This window comes from Canis aureus, chromosome 4, assembly GCF_053574225.1.
Source record: "Canis aureus isolate CA01 chromosome 4, VMU_Caureus_v.1.0, whole genome shotgun sequence".
NCBI lineage: Eukaryota > Metazoa > Chordata > Mammalia > Carnivora > Canidae > Canis > Canis aureus.
The window spans coordinates 6,806,109-6,830,722 of record NC_135614.1 but is presented as its reverse complement, the minus strand read 5'-3'; the positions used below and the strand labels follow the sequence as shown (position 1 = coordinate 6,830,722).

General features: G+C 42.3%; 2 protein-coding genes across 8 annotated transcripts in view; one reads left to right on the top strand and one right to left on the bottom strand.

The window, feature by feature from the left end:
* The window catches only part of COA6 (cytochrome c oxidase assembly factor 6), a 37,213-nt gene extending 24,594 nt beyond the window's left edge, over positions 1–12,619 (top strand). For both annotated transcript variants that reach the window (XM_077894473.1, XM_077894474.1), the window contains exon 3: positions 5,739–12,619. In XM_077894473.1, coding sequence (XP_077750599.1) covers positions 5,739–6,044 — 306 coding nt within the window. In that variant the 3' untranslated portion in view covers positions 6,045–12,619. The remainder of the gene's footprint in view (positions 1–5,738) is intronic.
* TARBP1 (tRNA guanosine 2 -O-methyltransferase TARBP1) overlaps positions 1–24,614 on the bottom strand; it is an 82,553-nt gene that overhangs the window by 12,518 nt on the left and 45,421 nt on the right. For 5 of the 6 annotated variants that reach the window (XR_013377558.1, XR_013377557.1, XM_077894458.1 and 2 more), the window contains exons 15-23: positions 23,963–24,150; positions 23,332–23,593; positions 23,050–23,238; positions 21,344–21,534; positions 21,098–21,169; positions 19,699–19,819; positions 12,803–12,913; positions 10,280–10,429; positions 4,629–4,715 (exon numbers count right to left, since the gene is read on the bottom strand). Coding sequence is in view for 4 of the 6 variants with exons in the window: in XM_077894458.1 (XP_077750584.1) it covers positions 4,629–4,715; positions 10,280–10,429; positions 12,803–12,913; positions 19,699–19,819; positions 21,098–21,169; positions 21,344–21,534; positions 23,050–23,238; positions 23,332–23,593; positions 23,963–24,150 (1,371 nt within the window). In the remaining 2 variants the exon portion in view is untranslated. The remainder of the gene's footprint in view (positions 1–4,628; positions 4,716–10,279; positions 10,430–12,802; positions 12,914–19,698; positions 19,820–21,097; positions 21,170–21,343; positions 21,535–23,049; positions 23,239–23,331; positions 23,594–23,962; positions 24,151–24,614) is intronic. The other variant, XM_077894459.1, reaches the window with a different exon arrangement.

Here is a 24,614-nt window from a genome sequence, read left to right as displayed (position 1 = left end):
TTCTGACCCAAAGACCCTACGCTCCATCCACATCCCAGCCCTCCTGTTCCCTTCTGTATTCTTCATGAAACTGGTCCCAATTGTAGCCTCCCTGCTGGACACTATGGATAAAGCCCACCTTTCTTGATTTTTCCGGGGTACTGAACACTCTTGGCCTTTCTCTCCTTGAAAAGAGCTCTTCCTATGACCTTTAGGACACCCCATTCCTAAGGCTGCCCCCTCATCCTGCTGCGTTCCTTCTCACTCCTTTCCTCTCCGGTCCCTTCAATGCTGGCACTGTTCTGGGCTCTGTGCCCAGCTTCCTGGTATTGTCAAGCTGCATTTGCTTCCATGGCTTCAGTCCAGACGAGGCTCCAAAGCTTGTGGGCCACAGCTACTCCTCCTCTCCCCACTGAAATGTTCCTGAGTTCACTGCAGAACTGATGCTGTACTGTGAATTGTCCAGTCTCCCCTCCTGCTAACATTTAACAGATCACAGCACAGCATTTGCACAGCCACCATCACTGTCACGAAACCGGACAGTTCCAATGCTCACGGAACCCTCCCGTTGTCCTTTTATCACTACGCCATCTCCTACCCACACTCCTCTCTCCACAGCCACCTTTTATACAACTGGCGCAGTGTTGTAAAAACTACATGGAATTTAATCTGTCCCAGTTTAGCTGCTGACACAGAATCTGGCAGCTAGTCTGGCAGAAATGGCTTTATCACAGAATCACTGGAAGCGCTGAAGAAATGGATTCTCAGCTCTCAGATAAGTGACTGGGAGCTACGCCACTGAGCCAGGCGACCACCTCTCTCTTCCACGGAAGCTGCAGCTACTACGTGCAGACCCTCAGCCACACAGGCCTACTGCGATTCACACAAGCAGAGCAATGAGCTGTATTCTGCTTTTCCGCGTTCACAGGGCCAGGACACTAGACCCCAGCTAACACTGTTCCAGAGAAAACAAATACCTCCATGACTCTACTCGTCAGCAGAGGCCCGCTTCTGCCTTCTGAATCCTATGCAAGTGCAAACTACCTGACGCTCCCGCTACAGAATGTTTTCAAGAGGTTTTTGGGAGCACCTGGGTGGCTCAGTCAGTTAAGCATCTGCCTTCAGCTCAGGTCATAATCCCAGGTCCTGGGATGGAGCCCCACATAAGGCTCCCTGCCCAGGGGGAGGTCTGCTTCTCCCTGCCCCAGGTCACGCTCTCTTTCCTAAATAATAAAATCTAAAAAAAAAAAATATAGAGGTTTTTATATTGAGGCTCTCCAGAAAGAAGGTGTGGTAAATCCTGACCCACGGCTCTCTTTATCTTCAGCAGGGGCAATGGAGCACTCAGTTCTTCCGTGGTCCCCCAACCCCTCCAGCCACACTAACTGCAGCACTCACTGATCCTACATGCCTGCCCTTGAGGTATCAGGAGGTGTGCCCACTTTACATCAGAAGAAAACTGAAGGAATCAAGTCCAAACGTCTGCCTTCCCCTTCAAATTTCCCCCCACTCTCCCAGAACCTTAATCCTCTCTTTATTCAGCCTTCCTTAGTCTTTACTAATAAGGTTCTTGTCCTGTTCCTCCTCCATCCAGGACATGACGTTACCTCCAGTTATCGTGTCTCCTCACTCTCCTCTTGGCTGTGACAGTTTCAAAAACTTTGCTTATTTTGATGACCTTGTCAGTTCTGAGCAGTGGCCAGGTCAGCTGGGATCCAGGTGGTGTCTCTCCCACGACTAGCCTGGGGTTATGGCATTGGAGAGGGAAACCACAGAGGCCATCTCCATCACATGCCAGCAGGGGCACACACTACGCTATGACTTAACCACTGCTGTGGGCACCCCCACAGGAAGGACACTCTTCCCCTTCCAGACTCTATTCTTTGGAAGGCCATCACTAGGGCAGCTCACACTTAAGGACTGGCGGATTGATTATGTGCCCCCTCCTTGAGGCCAGTGGCCACATAAATTATTTGGAATTCTGCACCAGAGGCTTTTGTTTTTTGTTTTTTTATTATGTTTTTTTATTTTTTATTTTTTGTTTTATTTTTTAAAATTTTATTTATTTATTCATGAGAGACAGAGAGAGAGAGAGAGAGAGAAGCAGAGACACAAGCAGGCTCCATGCAGGGAGCCTGACATGGGACTCGATCCTAGGTCTACAGGATCATGCCCTGGGCTGAAGGTGGCGCTAAACCACTGAGCCACCCATGCTGCCCTCCATTTGTTTATTCAGTATTCACTTGTATCAGAATAAACTCATGCATTATTTATTTTATACTTTGGGTTGTAATCCACTATTACTTTATTATGTTATTTGTTTCAGCTGTAGCTACTGAGAGGTCTCTCAGTGGCTCCTGTGGCCCTGTGCAGGTCCCTGTGCATGTCCCTGTGTGTAAAGCTCTTCTTTTCTATTAACTGTGTATATTTTCTGCCCCAGTTCTAGAACCAGCTGTTTCTCCAAGAAGCCCTGGTTCTTTTTATGAGAGAATGGTATTAGAAACCATGATCTGGGGGCACCTGGGTGGCTCAGTCAGTTAAGTATCTGCCTTCGGCTCAGGTCATGATCCTAGAGTCCTGAGATCAAGCTCCACATCGGGCTCCCTGGTCAGTGGGGAGTCTGCCTCTCCCTCTCCCTCTGCTGCTTCCCCTGCTTGTGCTCTCAAATAAATAAAATCTTTAAAAAAAATCCAGTACAATCCTCAACAGGGAATAGAATCCTTTCATGAATCCTATACTCAGATGTGCTAGTACTACCTTGGGCAAGACTGAGATAAATACTGTTCAGGACTTGAACACCAGTGACACCATCTTGTAATTGCTGACAAGGTTTAGACACTGGAACTATATGACACATGCTAAAGAGGAGCCAGGAGCATGCTAAAGAAGATTGTTTTTTTCCCTTCTGCTTTCAATTTCATAAAACATTTAGTGTTCTGACTTCTGTCCTGACAGTAAGTTTTGAATCCCAACTACTCAGCACAGACCTGTGCCAGGTTAAGTGCAACTATTTCCATACTTTGAGGAAAATGAAAAGTCTTGACTTTTGAACAGTCTTGACTGTTTCCAGGAAGTCTTTAACAAAAACACATTTTTCAGGTAACAAGGGAAAAGGGACTTTACAACAGACACTGTGAAGGACCTGGACACAGATGAACACAGTAAACTAGTCTGCTCTTGACTTCGGTATCTCCATTTGTTGTTGTTGTTGTTTTCAGAAGATGTTGAAATTGAGATTATTCTGTTCCACTAATCAGTATTCCTTCTTTTGGATGCTTTGAAAATAAATAATAAATCTAAAATATGTAATATACAGTGAATACAAATAGGGCTGAATGGAAAAATCATCTGTTATTGGGGCACCCGGGGGGCTCAGTTGATTGAGTGTCCAACTCTTGATTTCGGCTCAGGTCATGATCTCGGGGTCGGGAGATCAAGCTCTGTGCCGGGGCTCTGCGCAGAGCACGGAGCCTGCTTGGGATTCTCTCTCATCCTCCCCCTCTGCCTCACCTCCACCTCCCCAGCTCTGTCTCCCTCTCATAAGTAAATAAATAATAACCTGCTATTTATTCCAGGTCTAGCAGGAGCATCTTCTAAGATGAATTCATTTTCAGAACTCATCTGAATGGTTCTTGAAGACAGTTCCTTGTCCACCCTACCTCTCTTGGTAGATGACATGCAAGCCTCTTTCCTGCACATAATTAAGACAGTAAAGTAACACATGATGTTACCTGACGCTAGAGCTTGCCTGATTTCACCAGAAGCTGTGAACACAAGTTTTCAGGGAACTGTAACTCACACACTGCCATCTGGCTGTCAGGCTCTGTAAGACACTGGCAATCTCAGAATTTTAAGAGCCAAATTGTGGTGGGGAAAAGATCTCGGGTCTTAGAATTAATGAAATAGGTTAACAACTAAACTTTGTTCACTGTTTAAAGACAAGAACACTTTGCGAAATTCTAGGAAACCTCTTCTCCCCTGTACTTTTCTTTTGCTTCCAACATCAAACAACACGTCTTGTCCCACATATTCAGGTTTCTCCTAGAGGTCACAGCTCTGTTTCCTGAATTCTTAACAACTTTGCAGAAGCTATTAACCAGAATTAGCTACAATCTCTATTTGTCTGTGGGGTAAACCACAAGGGAAATTGCTCAAAGCCTGAGAAAGGAAAGAACTGGCCTCACACTACAAACAATGACCCACAGCACATCAGCCTTCAATTATGGGTAATTGTAATACTCTGACCATAAGAATCTTTTGCACAAGCACGTGTTCAAGAACTAAGTCAAAGAACATTAAGTGTTCAAGAACTAAGTCAAAGAACATTAAATGCAATAAAGGAAGTCTTACTTAAATAATCTTTGTAAATACTTGTATAAAATTAAAAATCTGTCACTAGAAATTGCCCATCAATTTGTCTACAGATTTAGTATGTGCTCAGGCATACAAACCTCACTGAATATGTGTGCAAGTGGGTAGCACCTGCCTGTCTATTTGTATCTAAGTATGTATGTATAGCAGGTGAGCAGTCGGAGGGAAGAGAAGAAGTGGCAAAAATCACAAGAAATACTCTACATTTTAAAAAATTAGTACAAACACATACAATTCTTTTTTGATAGGTCTAAACTCTTCTACCCATTTAACCTCACCTTTTCTGGAATATTCTGAGTGATGATGTCCAAATGTGACAAAACTGATAAAAATGTACAAATGCTTGTTTTAAGGTTTTCTTCACCCTGAAAAAAAATCAGATAAATGAAACAGTCACTCAAGACTTACAGGGGCCAAAGGAGAGGCAGTACGTGAGGCAGGACGTGACCCACAGCCTGGGCCGCGATCTAGGGTGAAAGGCAAACAAGGGAAGTAACTTCCTGGAACCATACCCCAACACAACTCACAGACACCACAGGCAGGAACTAACTTAACTGTGAAGTAAGTGGTACAGCCAAGGGTGCACTCACAAGAGGCGCAGGCGGCCCAGGGAGCGGGAAGGAAAGAGCACAGGTGAGAACAAGGTCAGGGATGTTGGATGGGAAGGCAGAGGTGGTGAGGCAGAGGGGAGGGGACAGGAAGAGGTGGGTAGTGAGGGAAGAGGGTGGGAGGAGGTGGGGGGAGGGGTTGCGGGCAGAGACAAGGTCCAAAGTTACATGGGACCTTGCAGACAACTTTAGAGCCAAGGACGAAAAACTATGTAGGTGTTCAACTGGGTGGCAGAGACTTTCCCCAAAATGGGGATCAGAAGAACACATCTCTGGTGACGATAAACTGATGGACTTCAGTTAGACTGGGGGGGTATCAGACAGTATTGTCCAGAGACTGCTCCCAAAGCAGATCAGAGGATTAATTCAGTTACTGAATGTCTTCTATGTACCAGACATCAGGGAAAACAATTAGATAGGGTTCCTGCCTTCAAAGAACTTAGTCTAGTGGGGAAGGACAAAAATCACACAATACATTAATATTCCAGTTATAACAAGCACTCTTTACATGCTACAAAAACCTCTAATAAGGGGATCCAAACCACTGTTCCTTTAAGAAATGATACAAAGGACGTGTGGACTGAGATTTAAAGGAAGAAAAACAGTTCTACAGAGGAAGAAGAAAAAGGCCATTTCAGGTAGAGGGAATGGTAGGTGCAAATGGTCTGAGAGCCAGAGGACACATGATGTCTATGAAAGATCAGAAAGGGTCAGAGTGACACTGTTGCATCTGTGGCCTCCAGTGACCCCAGCTTCTCCATGTTCATACCCTAACTGCAGGCCCCTTCCACCTTGCAAGGTTTGGGCATATCATCTGCTTTGGCCCATGAGACATCAGCCAGCAGGATGCAACCAGAGGCTGGGGAAGCACTGCACACCATGACACATCTTCCTAGAATGCTCATTCTGGTAATCCTGAGCCACCACAGAAAGAGGCCCAGCCACCCTGCTGGTCACATGCACGGAGAGCAAGGCCTGGCCACCACAGCTCTTCCCACTACAGCAGCAGAGGTGACAATTGTGGAAGCCCAAGCCCCGGCAGGCACATGTGGAGAAAAACTGCCCAGCCAGGACCACACCACATAGAATCGTGAAATATTAAAACACTGTTGCCTTGGGTGCCTGGGTGGCTCTGTCGGTTAAGCATCTGCCTTCAGCTTGGGTCGTGATGTCAGGGTCCTGGGACTGAGCCCTGCATGGGGAGGGGGGAGGGTCCCTGCTCAGCGGGGAGTCTGCTTCTCCCTCTCCCTTTGCCCTGCTTGTGCTCTCTCTCTCTCTCTCTCTCAAATAAATAAAATCTTTAAAAACAACAACAACAAAAATGTTGCCTACATTCACGGGTTCTGGACTGTTCTAGCAATAGAAAGAGAAGCCCGTCAGAAGGACTAACATGCAGATGGGGAGTGTGGCACACAGAGGGGCTGGAGGGGAGGATGGTGTACAGTCACCTAACATGGGCAGGCCATTCTGAGGACTCTTGTTCTTTATTCTGAGAGCACTGTTTGAAGCAAGTGGATAACCTGATCAAATTTTCATTTTGAAAAACCCGCTCTGGCATCAGCATGGAGAATGGATTGAAATGGAAGCAAGAGTGGGTGCAGGTGGCCCAGCCAAGAAGCCCTGTAATAGGCGGCAGTGGCTTGGACCCAGACAGAATGGTTGAGGCAGAAGAAGGTAACCCAGGAACCCTCGGGACATAGCGTCCACAGAAGCTGCTCCCGAGTCTGATGTGAAGCACAGAAAGCATCAAGGCTTCTGGTTTGTGACTGTATGGAGGGTGGTGTTCACTGCAGTCGGAAGATCATGTATGGGGAAATATCTAATTCCCATTAGATGTCCAAGTCCTAGATGATTTACAAACATTCAGGAGAACATATGGAGAAGGGTCAGCTAGCTTTTTCTGTAAAGGATCAAACAGTAAATAAAAGTGTGGCTTTGCAGGCCATACAGTCTCTGCTGCAACCACTGAACTCTCATTCAGCACAAACACAGCCTCAGACAAGGCTCTGTTCTAATAACACTGTGAGGCCAAACTTTGCCAACTCCTGATTCAGCACACAGGGGAAGATGTCTGGAATGCAGATCTAAGTTAGTGAGCCATTACATCAGATGAGAAGTGACCCCTGAGTATAAACAAGGACAGAGGGATCCCTGGGTGGCGCAGCGGTTTAGCGCCTGCCTTTGGCCCAGGGCGTGATCCTGGAGACCCAGGATCGAATCCCACGTCGGGCTCCCGGTGCATGGAGCCTGCTTCTCCCTCTGCCTATGTCTCTGCCTCTCTCTCTCTCTCTCTCTCACTGTGTGCCTATCATAAATAAATAAAAAATAAAAAATAAAAATAAACAAGGACAGATGAAGGGGGGGGCAGGGCCTAGCCTTGAGAAGCACTGACAGCAAAGCCCACAGAGGTGGCAGGCGTATGACAGGCTGCAGTGATGGCACCATACCTCCAGTGGGGTACAGTGGCATCCCCAGTGGACCAGGTCAACGGCAGGGCTGTGGCTGCAGCCCTGGGAGCCACTGAACCTCCTTTATTTTTATCTTCCAAGCCTGATTCTGCCCTGACTCTGGGCACTTTGCATGCCTCTTAATTCCCAGCTCCTCCGCTACTTAAGAATCCCTTTCTGATTCAATCAAAAGTTGTTTTATTTGCTTACAAGGAATACCCCTGACCAATGTCCAGAGAAAGAGACCTGAAGATGATATACAAAGTCTGAAAGCTCTCTATGATAAGAGAGGCGGTACTAAGTAGAAAAATTTCATAGAAGTGCCAGCTTTCTTGGGGATATAGAAGAGTGAGGACGTCTCAGAAGGACACCAGAGCCAGCCTGCCTTTCCTGAGACTTTCTGAGGCAGATCTTCCCCACTGGAGAGCAGACAAAACAATGAAGCAACAGACAGGAGAAGCAATTCAAGGAAAAATGACGGAGTATTTTTCCCAATTCCACAGACATGAAGAGAGGAAGAGGGAGCCAGATGAGGAACCTTGGAATAGTGAAAAAGAATATACAGCTTTGGGAATTACACAGGTGCTTGATTTAAAGCCTTCTTTCTTACTGGTGTGATGAATTACTTGCTCTCCCTGAACTTCAGTGTCTTTACAAGTAAATTGTAAAAAATAAACCAAAACCAGCCTGACCTAGCTGGTGCCACAGCTTTATGGGACAGCCAGGTTTCAAGCAAAGAGACTGGCAAAGAATGATAGAAAAGAGAGAAGCATCAGGGAAAGATGCTCTTGTCAGTTCAGGTGTGCGTGGTGATGTGAAGCGCTCTTGTGAGAAAGCCTGGCCGGTGGCTGGGGGTGCAGGCAACCGCAGACATGGGTTCATTGAGCAAAGGGAGTACAGAAAGAGAAGCACCGGAGGCTTGATGATTCTTCTTGTTTTCATACTCATATAGAGATTTGAGTTTATTACAAATAGTATAGACAGGGCCATTCTTGTACATGTATTTTTTCTTTCTCATTAAATTCTTTTCTTAGTACAGCCGACACATAATGTTGCATTAATTTTAGTGACTCAACAAGTTTATATGTTTTGCTTTGCTCACAAGTATAGAATGATTCTTAAGATAAAACCCAGTGTAAGGATTGGGACAAGGAAAGGAAACACATGAGAGGAACAAGGAAGTAATCAACCTGACAGAGAGGGGGCATGAGTGCATCACAGCATACATCGTGTTGGCTGTAGAGAAAGCCACTGCCAGTGTGAAATGTACAGAAGAGGAAGACCAAGAAAAAGGCTGTGTGAGCTGCACGTGAAATCCTCACAGTAGTTAACAACAGTGGTTTAAGTAAAGCAAGAGAGGAAGGGAAAGATCACTCATCTCAAAGTTTAATACAGGCATACCTTGGAAATACTGCTGCATATAAAAGTGATGTTTACTAGACTATACATGTACTAGACTATAGCAGACCAGTAAGTGTGCAACATTATACCTAAAGATGCAATGTGCATACCTTAATTTAAAAATACTGTATTGCTGAAAAATGCTAACCACGATCTTAGCTTTCAAGAGATCGTAATCACTGATCTGTTGACGTAACAGATACAATGAAAACGATCAATAACACCATAACAAATACAATGAAAAAGTTTGAGATACTGTGAGAACTACCAAAATGTGAAGCCGCAGAGTGAGGAAATTGTTATTGGAGAAATGGCACCAACAAATTGCCTGACTCAGTGCTGCCCCAAACCTTCCATTTGTCAAGGACGCGGTGTCTTCGGAATGCAATGAGCAAATCACACTCCCAATGCTGTGGCCATCGTAAAGGAAAGCTGGCACTACAGCAATGGCTGGACAGAGGAAAAGTCAACAGGAGAGTAAAGAATTGAGAGTAAATTCCCAAAAGAAAATACAAATAAGGACACAGGGACAGCTGCGACAAAGACAACAATTTCTTCCCCAGAAACAGGAAGGGAGAAATTGACAAAGCAGTACTTTGAGAAGGAAGGCATGTCCACTTCCATATGGAGTAGAAGGCAAGATCGTTTATGTTAAGAAAGGGAAGTGTGCATCTGGGAACCAACAGAAAACATTTGAGGCAAGTCAGCAGGACCCATTTTTGGAACAGTTCACTATCAGGAAGCTGCAATTGTAAACCCTTCTACTTATCTGTTCCTCAAAAATGATTTTCAAGATCTAAGAAATGTAGGAGAGACAGGAATTAGGGGTGTGGATGAGGGTACAGATGAATTAAGAATGGAGATCAAGTGATACTTGTTCTTAGCTGGTGATTGGGGTTCCCTTTGAGTCTCTCTACCGTGCTTGTTCGAAACTTCCCTACACGAAAACTCTCTGTAAAGATTGTGTTTAATCATCGTTCATATTTCTAAAATCAAACAAAGATATTGCTTGGTAAATAAGGATAGAAAAGGCACCCATTTCTCTTACTTCTTTTTGTTTTTTAGACAGAGACATATGCAGGGAGGGGCAGAGGGAGAGAGAGAAGTAGGCTTCACACTGAGCATGGAGCCCCACGTGAGGCTCCATCTCACGGCCCTGAGATCACGACCTGAGCTGAAATCAGAGAGTCAGATGCTCAACTGATTAAGCCACCCAGGTGTCCCTCTTAATTAATAACATAAACCTTTCCATATTCACTTTGCTGGCAGAGAGACAAGACTGATAACTCAAGATGAATGCCAGGGCGCTTTCTGTCTTTTAAATTAACTCCAATCTTGCAAAGCAGAACTTAGGAAGTCAATACATTGGAACAGGACAACAGACAGTCAAAAAGCAAGTGTTAAAATGAAACAAATATCCTAGCATAGCCAAAATCTTTTCATTTCAAAAATTATGAGAAATCTCTTACTTACATAAGAAAAACAATCCCAGAACTTCAGAAGAAATTGAGGGAATTTATGAAGAATCAATATAATAATCCATTCTATAAAATATTTTATGGATGCTTGATTATTGATGAAACCAGCCTGGAAAATCTTGTCAATAATTCTATTCAAGAAATTCTGAGAAAAATAAAGTTCATTTATTAAATGTTAGGTTAGAGTTATTACTTGTTTTATTTTATTGAGATGTAACTGACATATAACACTGTGTAAGTTTCCAGCACCATGTTGGTTTGCCATGTTCACATATCACAATATGATTACCACCACAGCATTACCTCTAGCACATCATAAAATTACTTTTATGGTGAGAACAATTCAGATCTAGTCTTGTAGCAACTTTGAAAATGGTTATTAATTGTAACTTAAAACAGTCACTATTAAAAAGAAAACTCAAAGCTTATGTTTTCTGTTTTTAGTAAGCATTACAAAGTCCAACGTGGTGCTTGAACTCACAACTCTGAGATCAAGAGTCGCACATTTTACTGACTGAGCAGGGGCCCCAGAACAGCTTCAAGTTTTCGTTTAAGTAAATTATCAGATCTACAACTCTCTGTAAATATCAACCCTAAAATCTGTTTACGGGAATATAATGATGAAGTACTTTTACTTTACATTTGGACATCAGTTCTGTGAGGAAGATTATTACTCTATATTTTTGCAGGGGAGAAATTCAGAAAAGTTAAGTGTTTTCCTCAAAACCTAGTAGGTGGCAGAATTCAGATTCAAACCAGCATGTGCCAAAATGTCACGGGCCTAAACCATTAACAAGAATGACTAATGCCTAAGTCTATGGAGGTAAATGAGACCCTGGAGAAGCAGGCCTGGGGCCCCTCACTTCTCTTTTCCGACTTTCCGTCGCCTGCCCAGTTTTGGCCAAGACCTGGAGCTCTCACATCATCCCCTCCCGCCCCAGGCTTCTCCTCAAAATTGAACTTCCATCTGGTAACTGAATATGTCCAAGTAGCAGGTAAAAATATATACATATATTTACTTATATAAGATATAAAAACATTTATTATGTATATTTCTTTATTTTAAGGAACAATCTATCTTTAAAAAAATTTAAAATTTAAAAAATTTCTAACTGGCAGAAGAGGAGCAGAAAAGCTCATGTGAAGGCCCCAAAGCACCTGGCTTTGAATTCCATCTCCACCATTCACCAGCCAGGTTATGTTACAAGCAGGGCCCCCACCTCCCTGTGCGGCAGTGCCCCGCCGTGTACAAAATGGGAATACTCATGACCTGACGTGAAAGCCCGTTATGAAGGTTAAATGCAACCACAAAATACAACAATTTACAATTCTCAGCCGTGGCTGCTCCATATCAGGTGGGCTTGTGTTGCTCTTCCTGACAAGCCCGCCTACTCTGACAGACCCACCCCCACCCCCCTGCAGGAGTCTCTCCCTGGGCGCCTCTCCATTCCAAGACAAAAAATACTCTCAGTAACCTAGCCAAACATTTCTAAAATGTTTTACAGTTTAAATATAATATGTACAGGATTCTAAAAATCAAATAACATGAAGAAGCCTGTGATGAAATTAGCAGCCCCCATATATCCACTAATGCTCCTCCCCAGGAAGAACTCTTCGCCATCTCTTCTTACCTTTATCCAAACAACTGATTTGGATATACTTCCATACTTACAGTTACTGAAATGTTTCTCTCTCACAGATATATGGCTTCATAACATTGAATTAAAAAAAGAGTCTGATAGGTTTTTAAAATTCTCCAAAACATTTAAAAGAGTTTAAGAGAGGAGAACAAGAAACTCTGAAGTCAGAGGGAAACTTTAGAATGCAAAAATGCTTTTTAAAATTATGTGAAATATACCATAACTTTCACATAATGATCTATTTTCTTAACAGGAATATCAAACTAATGTGATTAGAGAAATCAGACAGAGTCAATTCATCTGTTCCTTGCTTCCTTGGGGGAGAGAAAAGGGGACTCTGGGTAAAGACTGTTTTAAGAGATCAAGATCTTGGTTTCAGTATAGTGGTTTATATTACCACGGTACCCGTGAAATTAAGTGGGGGGAGGGAGAATCAGCTACAGGAAACGACAATCTCATCCAAAACGAGAGTATTCCAAAATAACGCAGCTGTGGGAAACAAGAAGCTTGCGTGTATATGCTTTCTAATTGAATGGCACACCAGGAATTAAACAGTTAAAATGTTATGACATAAAATAACGAGAAAAAGAAGAAAAAACTATTAAGTGGTGCCCTGTAAACCAGTTTCCAATTTGTCTCTACAATACCTAATTGCCTTAGGATTCTTTCTAAAAACACACACACACACACACACACACACACACACACACACAAAAAACAGACATGAAACCAGTGTTGAATAACTTCAATCTTAAGAGCTAAAGTATAAATTTTAAGCAGATGACTTTCTCAATTTTAAGACCGCCCATCACAGTTTCTATAGTATGTTCCATATGGAAACATGACGCTTGAAGGGACCAGCAGAGTAAGATTGATACCTCATCAAAGCTGGGGAAAAGCACCAGTAGCGTCTGCCATATTCGGTTCTTCACCCGATGCTGCTGGGAGTTCACATAGTACCGAGTCCTGCACTTGGACACCAAGTCATCCTGGGCAGGAGAGAAGCGGTACCAAATCACCCACTGAACTTGTGATCCATGCAAACAAAACCAATCACAACTTTAATTTTAAAAGCTTTAAGTGGAGTACAGGAGCTTGCTATCCTCCCAAAGGCAGAAAGATATGTTCTTATACACATTGAGTTTCCTTTCAAACAATGGATTTAGCTACTTTCATTTAATTTATCTGCTTCTAAAATTAGAACAGGAACCATAAAACTGTATTCGGTACAAAAAGTATTTGGAAATATCCATCTATATCTTTGTGGCCACTTAAGATGAAGACATGGAGTCACTGGGGTGGGGAGACAAGAAATGTGACATATTTTGTGATGCATCAAAATAGGCGCCTCTCATTTGCTACCCCTTTGTCCTATGCAAGATGGCAGTAATGAGGTCTGCAGTAGGATGTGAACCCCACGAGAGCAGGAGTGCAGTAAATGGACAGTGTGATCAATACCTTCACCAGACACCAGAGAAAGGCAGCACAGAGCCTTCTCCAGAGTTCTCTCTCTGATGTTCTTGCTGTGATGGTTTGTGCTGTCTATATTCAGCCAACTGCCAGGCTGACTTGTGTTCTATAAGTGCTTAGCTGCTAAGTTATGATCGCAGGTGTCCTAAAGATGAAAACATAGGCCATCCACCATCTCTGAAACCACCGTCCCCTAATGTAGACAGTCCTCATTACTTGGTAAATTCTGCGATCTTTCTTCTGGTGTGATCCCATTCTATGCATCTCAGTGTGTATAAAATTTTATAACAATAGCTAAGTTAATGCAGATTTTAATGACTCCTAACCATGATTAAAGTCTTAAAATCTCCTCTCTCTCCATTATTTCTTGGGGAACATTTTCTTTTGGTAGAAGTGTTTCACGTTTCACATACTGCCCAGCCTTGATGCAGCTGAGAATGGAATCACCACTAGGGCAGTTCACACAAGCCTCTGGGAGCATGTGCACCCCAGCATACCTGCCATCAAGGCCCCACTGGAGTCGCTGCTCTCACTCAGTTCAGCTCAAAACCCTCTGTCCTTTTACTTGTTCTACTCACCATGCTCTTTTATATTCAGAAAGATCGTTCTTTTCTCTGTCTACCAACCTCTCTAGCTTCACACACCTCCTGACCTCATCTGAGCCCCAAGAATAATCTCTGCAGTATCTTCAAGAGTACATTCCATTCTTCTCACAACAACCTCAAACCTATTTGTGAGTCCTCTTCTTTTGAATCAACCCAGTGGTCTTAAATAATCTGAACCTACTTTCCAGTTGTCAGGATTGCTGAAGAAGAAAAAAAATCACCTGCCCTTCCTGACTTGATTAAAAGTACGGATTCTAGCTTTGGCTGGACCCTCAGCACCACTAGCCTGCTGGTCTCCAATTCTGCAGTGCTCAGAATCACCTTGAGGGCTCGTGAGGACTGCCAGCCCTACTGCCAGAGTCTGTGACTCAGGAGAATGGGGATGGGGCCCAGGAATCTGCATTTCTAACACACTCCCTGGTGATATGGAAGCTGCTGGTCCAGAGAACAGAAGAATAAGATTGCATTCATAAACGGAATCTTAAAAAAAAAATGAATGAACAATCGCAGAACCAGAACAACAAAACAGGGAGCAAGCTGATGGCAGAGGGGAGGTATGGGGTGCCAGGTAGACCGGGTGAAGGGGGCAGGGGATGGTCCAAGCCTCCAGTTAGGGAATGAATAAGTCACAGGGATAAAAAGCAGAGCATAAGGAACAGTCAGTGATACTGTGCCAGTGTCATAACAGGACAGATGGCAGCTACACTGTCCTGAGCCCAGCATAACGTGAAGACTTGTCAAATCACCTTGAACCAACCTAACGTGCATGTCTACTACATTCAAATTAAGAACAAACAAATGACAGTGCCAGACAGTCATTTTGCTCTTCTCAGGTCTTTTCTCATTCCCATGTCCACAAGGAGAATCTGAAATCTTTACCACCTTCATCACGGCTTTAACCCAGTCCAGTTTCTTACTCTGGCTATACGGTCCTTCCTACCTCAACAATCTTCCTTCAGCCTTCCTGATTGACTTTGTCTTCAACCTCTACCTTCTCGTATTGGAGGAAGAAAAGTCCTTATGTTCCTTTCAGAGGTTCTTCAAATCAACTTTTTAAAAGTACAAATCTTGCCTTGCATGTTTGCTGTCCCTTCACCTACTGCCAAATGGCCATACCCCCATGTGCTTCTGAAAACCCAGAAATCCCCCGAGCTTCTGTCCCCGGTGCCTAACCTGCTCTTGGTGACAGTGGTTCCCCCAGTGACGGCCACCTAGACACGGTTTGTGGTGGGACAGAACAGGCTCTGAGTTTAAACTTCATCATCATGGACAAATTCATGGAGGTTCCTATGCCAGATTTTCGACAGACAAGAATCTCCAACCAGATAAGTTAAGGCCACGAGCAACACCAGACCACCATTCAATTCTGGTTCTATCCTCACTTCTCTGACCTCTTTCTCATGATCTTTCTCTGGTTCCTTTTCCTATGAATACACTTCAAATGTTGGTGTTTCCTAAATCTCCATTCTTGGCCTCTCTCTACGGTCTTCACATTCATTGCTGGGTCTGGGGACTCCCATTTCTTTCCTACACAACATATTCCCACCTGCCTATTATTGGGTAATTTCACATGGATGCACTATAGCAATTCAAATTTAATACATCCAACACTATGTTCTCAGGTTTTCTCTTTCACCTGACCAAAATTGGAATAATTCAAACACTAATAGTAACTATAATGGACTGAAACACATCAATATGTTTAAGCTAAAAATAAAGAAAAACAAAAACAACTCATCATCTTAGAAGAAACTAAAAGACACTAGGAAGCAAATCTGTTATTTTGAAAACTGATAAATAACAGAAATAAGGCAAGCACTTATCCTGTTTTCCTACAGGAAATATATCCCAGGTATCTAGATACTTCATATTCGGATACAATGAACTTCAGCTAACAAAAAGGAACAAGAGAATTAGAGTATCGCCATCCTGCTGCTCCTGAAGAATTCACAGAACAAGGGAATTCATCAGTAGCTAACACCCTGAAAGGAGAAACAGGTGAATATTCTATACTTCCGGATGGATGGATACTCTTGTCCTATATTTACCCCCAAAAAGCAAAATCAAACTTAAATTTGATCAAGACTCTTGATCTCGATACTGTCTTGTACAAAATCAGGGGCCAGAGAAACATAAAGGGCATCATGGAAATTCAAACAGCAAAATTCAGACTGTGAAAGTCCCTAAGATGAAAACAATCTGGTTTCTCCAAAAAATACATTTTCAAGTTTAAAGTGAATGAGACAAGTCTATAGATTAAGAGGCATTAGAGATATTTCAACCAACCAATGGCAGGGTATGGACCTTATTTGGGTCATATTTCAAGCAAAGAAACTGAAAAAAATGTAAAGCAATGGTAAATTTAAACACTGATGGATATTTGATAACACAAAGGAATTATGAATTTAGGTGTGAAAATGGTATTATAGTTATGACTAACAAAAATAATTCTTATATTCCTGAGATGCATATTGAAATTTTTATGGATGAAACTGATGTCGGGATTGGCTTCAAAATAACATGTGTTGGGGGGAGTATCAGAGGTAAACCCAACAAGACTGTCCATTGATGGTAGCTGCTGAGGCCAGCCAGGAATGGACCACTTTCAAAGCTACTTTTTATAAAATATCAGCAAGTTTTCAGTAAAAGGTAAGCAGAAAACTAACCGCATTTGCCTTGGTAAAACCTAGAGAATGGAGAGTGGGGAGGACCACAAAGGTGGGGAGCTCAATAACTGCTGGCCTGCTGGGTGGCCAGGCCGCCATGCGCCCAGAGCCAGGCTGCTGAGGCTCTGTGAATGCGGGGTGCCAGGTGGGCCTTGAAGTACTCCCCAGCTTGCCACAACCTCCTCCTCCTCCTCCTCCCTCCACCTCCTCCTCCACCATCACATCACCACCCACCACCACCCACCAGCTTCATCTCCTCCTCTTCCCTCCATCACCACCATTCACCAGTTCCACTTCCTCCACCATCTCTTACTCCACCTTCGCCTCCTCCTCCTCCTCTACCTCAACCCTTCCTCCTCCTCCACATCCACCCTTCCACCTCTTCCTCCACCTCCTACTCCTCCTCCACCTCCACCATCTCCCCCTCTACCTCCAAGTCCTCCTGATTCACTCTGTCCCTCCGTGTACTTGAAACTGAACCTCTAAAGTGATACATTAGACACACAGCATGGAAGCAGTGACACAGCAGTGCATAGTCCCCACCCTCTGTGCTCTCTGCACTCTGGATGGAAAGGCCTGCTTTAAGCATTACCAGGTATTAATTCTAACTGAGGACATTGATATAACTTCAACCTTCACCTTGGTTTTCAAACACTAACCGTGTTTCTGCCTCTTCTCTTTAGAAACCTGCTTCCTGGCTGAGAATACAAGTGTCCCAGGCGTGCCCTCCTTCAACCCTGCCCTGCTCCTTTCTCCAGCTCAGAGGGCGATCACTCCTGACCACACTTAGAAGGCCCACTCCGCCCTGGATACAATCTTTTTCCACTTTCTCTAGGATTCTTTCATTTTTCTTTATTTTCAAATTACCTTTTCATTTATTAGTTGCTCTGCTCATTTTCATCATCTTCAAAAAACAATTTGGCATGAGCCAGTGTCTAATATATAAATTTTCTGGGCAGCCCCAGTGGCGCAGCGGTTTAGGGCCACCTGCAGCCCAGGGTGTGATCCTGGAGACCCAGGATCAAGTCCCACGTCGGGCTCTCTGCACGGAGCCTGCTTCTCCCTCTACCTGTGTTTCTGCACCCCCCCCACCTCCGTGTGTGTCTCTATGAATAAATAAATACATCTTAAAAAAATAAATAAATAAAATTTCTGTCTTTGCTTTTCCATCTCCTAAATAAAGCTGATCCTTCTAATGGACATTAGAGCCAATCTAGATTATTCAAGGATTTTTAAAAAATATATAATTCACAAATCATAAAAATCACCAATTTAAAGTGTCCAATTCAGTGAGTTTGGGTATATTCATAGAGCTGTGCAAGCATCACCACTCTCTATTCCAGATCATTCTCATTACTCTGAAAAGGAATCCTGCACCATCGCTTCCCAACCTCTCCTTGCCCCCAGCCCCTGGCCCAGCAGCCACTAATCTATTCTGTCTCTGCAGATTTGCCTATCCTGACACTTCCTATAAATCTCACAGTGTGTGGCCCTTTCTTTTTTTTTTTTTTTTTCAATTTTTATTTATTTATGATAGTCACAGAGAGAGAGAGAGAGAGAGGCAGAGACACAGGCAGAGGGAGAAGCAGGCTCCATGCACCGGGAGCCCGATGTGGGATTCGATCCCGGGTCTCCAGGATCGCGCCCTGGGCCAAAGACAGGCGCTAAACCGCTGCACCACCCAGGGATCCCTGTGTGGCCCTTTCTGACAGGCTTCTTCTCACCTAGCATGATGATTTCAAGATTCACCAGTGCTGGTGATTTTCAGGCTGTTATAATAGCCATCCTCCTAGTAGTTGTAAAGTGGCAACTCAAGGGTTTCACCTGTGTGTCCACTTCCAGCCTCTCCATAGCTATCATTTCTCCCCTCTGTTGGATCAATTCCTTCAACATACAAACGAGCCCTTAAACCACATCTCCAACCAGACACCATCCCAGCCACTCCTCCTCTCTCAGAGCAAACTCAAGAGTCCCTATACTCACCGTCTCCACTGGCTCCCCAACCATGAGGTTCTCATTTTCACCATCCCAGGAAAAGGTCTTTGTAGAGGTGACTAATGACAGCCTTCATGCTGAATCTAACAGCCAATGGGCAGCCTCATGTCCCTCCACGCCTCCAGCAGCACTTCCTTCATTTGCCTGGGGACACCAGCCGTTCCAGGCATTCCCCAACCTTACACAGAGTTCCGCCAATGGCATCCATCAGAGCAGCCCTTTCTGACGCTCTAAATAGCTATCCCTCCTCCTTATTGTGCTTTACTTTGCCTCAAAACACCCTTCTATTTTTGTATTGTGCATCAATATTCACTATAATACATCTTTGTGTTCTAGATGATGGTACTATTCTGCTACCTTAAAGTCTTACTCATACTATAGGGAATTAGTAAAACACTATTTCCTCTGAGACGTCTCCCTTGACTCCAATGGTGCAAAGGGAGGATTTTTAAATTAAAAATATACTTCTCAGACTGTGTATAACTGAAGCTTATCAGTTGCCTTCAGAAAATAAATGCATGATGATTTCAACACAAGTGGATTAAGTGGGGGCTACGATCATCAGTTATGTCTCAGTATAACCCAGAGGTGACAAAGCAGACCAGGACTCTGTCTGGTGCAGCTTCAAATTCAGAAGAGAGCATTGTGACTTAATCCGTCCTATCTTCTCCCCAGATTTACAAATGATTTTGCAGATGAAAAAAAAATTCTTCACATTATGCCACTTGCTAAATTTTTTACCTTTTTATCCCATTTCTTACACGAAACAATATATGGATATGTCACTCTAAACCTAACTGTTTCTGACTGGCACTAGCAAATACACTGAGCAAAGTTTAGACAGTACAAGGAAAACCAAACATTTGGGTTGGACAATCACTAACCAAGAGTTAACTAAAACTAGGGAACATAAGCCTCAAGTTTCTTCCTGATAAAAAAATGTTTAGAATACATAGTGTGTCAACATACAGGGCAAATGTTTGATTTTGACTTGTTAACTGCAGAGAAACAAAAACAAAGTAAATATTGTATATTTACTTTATCTAATAGCTTGATTGCAAGATCTTCCATAAACAACTTATGAGATACATTTGAGCCATGTAACAAACACAGGAATTTGACAGCACAAATTCTCACATAGTGGTCTTCTCTTTTAGTACTAAAAAAATGTGAAATGACAAACTATGTTAATACATTTTCACAACAGAAAAATATGTCAAACATTCATTTCAAAATATCAAAATCTTCCGAGGATTTCTAAGTTTAAGTAGCTCCATACTTAATGACAATGCTTTTTCAATTCAGGATAATGGAAGATAACAAATACATATCTCAAAAAGAGAGCCTGTACAGAGTCTGAGCACATATTCCCCCAGAATTCTGGCAAAACAGTACACACACTACCCATTCTGGGTCAATGAGATCTTCTCTGTAGACAAAACAGATCACAGCTCATGAGATAGTTCCTTGCAGAAGACCATGGATGCCTGTTTGCTCAGGGGCTGAACACACACATCAAACACCTGATGGCTCATATTTACTGTGCACGGTATGCACGGTATATGCACCTTCTCCAAGTGCTGGGAACTCGGGAGCACTGCATGCTCTGAGCATCCCAGTACTTTCTGTATCCAAATGTGGGAAGATCAATTAAGTGAAACTGTTTATAGGCATTTCCAAAGTTCACAGCAGCTGTTATAATGTGAATAAGTGTCACTTTAATTAATACTTTGTGATACATATATATAATTATCATTTTTTAAAACATCTAAACACATTTTTGAAAATTATGTGAAATAATAAAATGAAAAATAGCCACATGACAAGTTCCAAAAAATTTAGAAGTTAGATAAGAAAAGTCTTATTCTAGAAATCAAAACTTTAACATAAGATGTTAAAAAAAAGCCTTTAAAAGCATGTTAGGCATAATTTTATTTTTGTGGGTGGGAGACTGACTTGTTAAATGATGAACTGTGACCCCTTTCTTCCCCAAAAAAGAATAACGTGTGTATGCTGATGATCACCCCTCCACCTAAAAGAAGGAGAAGAATAGGGGTTTTATGTTCCCCATCTCATTTTCTTATTTATACTGGACCTTGCACCAAATTTTTTCCCCAAGAAAATATTCATTTATTCCCATCAAGAATGTAGTAACATTGTAAAAAAAAATCTTCTCATGTTATGTTAGAATTTCTTCTTACTTTTTCTTCACCTTTTAAGAATTTTTTAAGCTTATCAAATTTTAGCAAAGAATTTTAGGTCTGATATATTAGCAAGGGAAAATGATTTCTCTCATGCTTTTGATGGCTCTTTCAGTATTTTGTAGAGATTACTAGTAAACATTTATTACATTTAACAAATACAGGATGTCTCTCATCTGATGTTAAATTTTGAATATTCCATTTATATTTAGATATGGAAAATTCACCATACTTACTTTTCAATAACCATGTTTGCTGCACAATCGTGTCCAAGATTTTCTATGTAGGTCTGTACATCCTGAATAAGTCTTCCCATAAAAAATATTTGACAAAGAAGAGGTTTTAGATACAAAAAAATTAAAATGCCAAATTTAATTAATGCTTTATATTTTTCTAATTGAAAGCCTCAAAAGAAAGATCTAATTCTATTCCAATAGGTACCCAGTATGAATTATGAAGGTTAAAATAACGGCATCTTTTACCTTTGATCACGCCTAAACACAGTTCCAAATATACAAGCCTCCAGGACAAGTTCACTATAATTTTTAGCACTTGATAAAGATACTTGGGGGACATCTGAAGCAGAAACTATCCAAGATTTGCAGCAATAACTTATCAGTGTATTGAAGACTCCAGTTTTTATAGCAGACATTTCAATTATCTTGTACATAATCTGGAATGAGAAACAATGGTCATTTTATTCTTTAGCCCATTCAGTTAAAAGAAAAAAAGTGTTACTGAAAACTCACTTGAATGGCTTCAAATGACAGTTTCAATATAACTACAGAGTATAAAAAAATTAAAAAATTATTTATTGCTAAAATTTTGTGAGATCATCAATAATCACAAAATGCTAATTTTTTACTTTCTCAATAAGAAAACTAAATAAAATTTTGATAGCGATATCCTTCTAGGACTTTCCAAGAGAAAGAACTTCCCAGAGTAACAGAATGAAAGGGAGGAAAAACGTATCACCCTCTACATGTACAGTTCTCTCTGCAATTAGTTAACACCCCCTTTCCCTGAGAAGCAATGACCTCAGTCTTTGAGTGTGTCCTGTGTGGCAAGAAAGGACAGAGGGGCAGGGCAGGGATAGCAGCATAATAAAAAGACCTTATTTTTCATTTCTTTTGGATAACAAGGTATACATTAATTCTGAGGCATGATGGCATCCACCACATCATGTTCCCTACTATGTATCAGTGGTCGTAAATGCCAGCAGAAACCAGAGGGATCTTTGGAGAAGTTTATATTCAGAGAAGTATTTCTCTATACAAGAAAAGCAACAAGCATAAGTGTGGTGACAAATGGCACCTGTGGTCTGCTTTTGGTATCCAGGAGGAGTCAAGGACTTGTTGTGGAGTACAGAAGTGGAAGGGGCATGCCCTCTCTGGACGGGCAACTCCTGGGAATGGCCGGTGTGGCCAGGCAGTCCGATTTGCCAACATTCTAAGAGAAGGGGAAATACAGATTTTCTTGCAAATTTCCCAATTCTTAAAAGTTGGAAACTAATTAAAAAATGTTTAAGCATTATGTGAATCAAATAAAGTTAATTTTTACAGCACATGTGGCTCACCAGCTACTCTTCTGCATGTAGTCTTCCATCTCACAGTTTGTTCTAACTCATGACACTGAAGAAGGTTCAAAATATTTAGGGACTGAATGTGTGAATACACAACAACAAATGTATGTAATTACAAACCTAACTCTCTTCTTCCTCATGTGCTATAGGTCACACAAATTAAAAAGAAAATAAGGGCAGCCCGGGTGGCTCAGCGGTTTAGCGCTGCCTTCAGCCCAGGGCCTGGTCCTAGAGACCAGGGATTAAATCCCGCATCAGGCTCCCTGCATGGAGCCTGCTTCTCCCTCTGCCTATGTTTCTACCTCTCTCTGTGTCTCTCATGAATAAATAAATAAGTAAATAATCTTAAAAAAAAAAAAAAAGAAAGAAAGAAAAGAAAAAATGACCGCCTTTTCATCTAAAGTAGTTGAATTCACAGAAATAGTAAAGTAGAATGGTGGTTAGCAGGGGCTGGGGAGGGAAGAAAAGGGAATTAATGAGTTAAGAAAGTTGTGGAGACCTGATACAGCAATGTGAACACACCCTACTGAACTGTACACTTAAAATGATTAAAATGACAAATTTCATGTTATGCATTTTTACCCCTGTAAAAAAAGAAAAAGTTACCTCTTTTATTTTGAAATATGCCTGGCCCTTGATTTTTGCAGCAATGGTAAGAACTTTGGTATCAAAAACAAACTGAACAAAAGCTTTTAAATTAGACCAGAATATCAGCTGAGTATTGCTTAAGGCAGATATAATTTTCCAAGCCGTGTCAAAAGACTCTACACAAAGTGCTTCAGAGGAGGTCAAAAGCTGGAAGGAAGAAAGGAAAGAGAGAAATATGTAAGTATCACTTAATCTCTGCGTTTGCAGTTACTCTTTAGTTTGCGCCTCACTGTATTGTACCTTGGGAACCAGAATTTTCATGCAGCGGAACACAGGCAAGACTTGATCTGAAGGCAGTACTGTGAGGGCCTCTAGCGCAGCCTGCAAAGTCCGGACTGGCATCTGAATAGCAGGCAGGATGGGTTCCAGAACCTCACCCTCTGACGCTGGTATCAGAGTGTGATATTTCCTCAGCAAGAAAGACAGGCAAATCCACTGATCATGGATATACTGTGCAACTATTTTCCCCCATCCTTGGGAAGCTGATGATTCTTCAAAGGAACTGAAACAAACACATTGTCACAGCTCCCTCATGTTGGGTCAGTACCTTCTGCATGCAGTAATGACCTTTACCAGGAAAGAAATTCAACGGTCACTACTAAAGATCCTGTCTACCAAAAAGCAAGGAAACCACATAGACCTCAACCTCTTAACTATTACTTCATGTCATTCACTGAAAACAACATGCAATAAAGTCGGTTGCTTTGCAGTAACAGAGATATGGTAATACATCATCATCTTCAGATTCCTATATTCTATAAACATGGCTGGGCAATCACTCATTATCTCAATGACTAAACAAGAATGAAATTTTCAACAATTAGCAAAAAGATGCCCTTCCCATATATGCTGACCCCTGGCGTGAACACACCTGCTCTGCTTCTCTGCATGGGGCTTCTGCAGTGTACAATTGAGTGGGAGAGAGGAGAGGAACCTTTCTGTAGGTCCAGCATCCAAAGAGTCGAGCTGTAGTTCCGGCTTCTGATCAATGGCCTCACACACCATAGCCAAAGCAGCCATACTAACAACCCTCTGGATCTGCCTTGCAAGTGTCGGATCCTAAGGGAAAAATGGAAGTCTTGTTTCCCACGAGCCAATCTTAACCATCAGGACCCGAGCTCCCAGCCTCTGGATGCCTCACACCCTCCTTCCCCTCTCCCTGCCCGCTACTGAACATCAGAGGCAATAAAAGGAAACCCAGTATTACTAGTCAATCAGTTTCACCACCCCTGTACAAATTGGCTAGGAACAAATTTAAAGTGGCAATAAAAATTCAGCAGTTCCAACTAAGATGACATTTGATCTCTTCAACTTGACAGGTGGGTTCCTGGAAGTAGGAGTAGCTACATACTGAACCTCCACATGTATGTGAAGCCATACTTCTTGGCCTTTTTCCTACTCACATACACATCTAGATACATTTCTATGGATGAGTTTTAACTTTAACTGCTTGGCTGAAGTATGTTAAGAGAAAAAAAGAAAAAGACTCCAGGCATCTGTGTAAATAACTCCTTTGCCAGCTG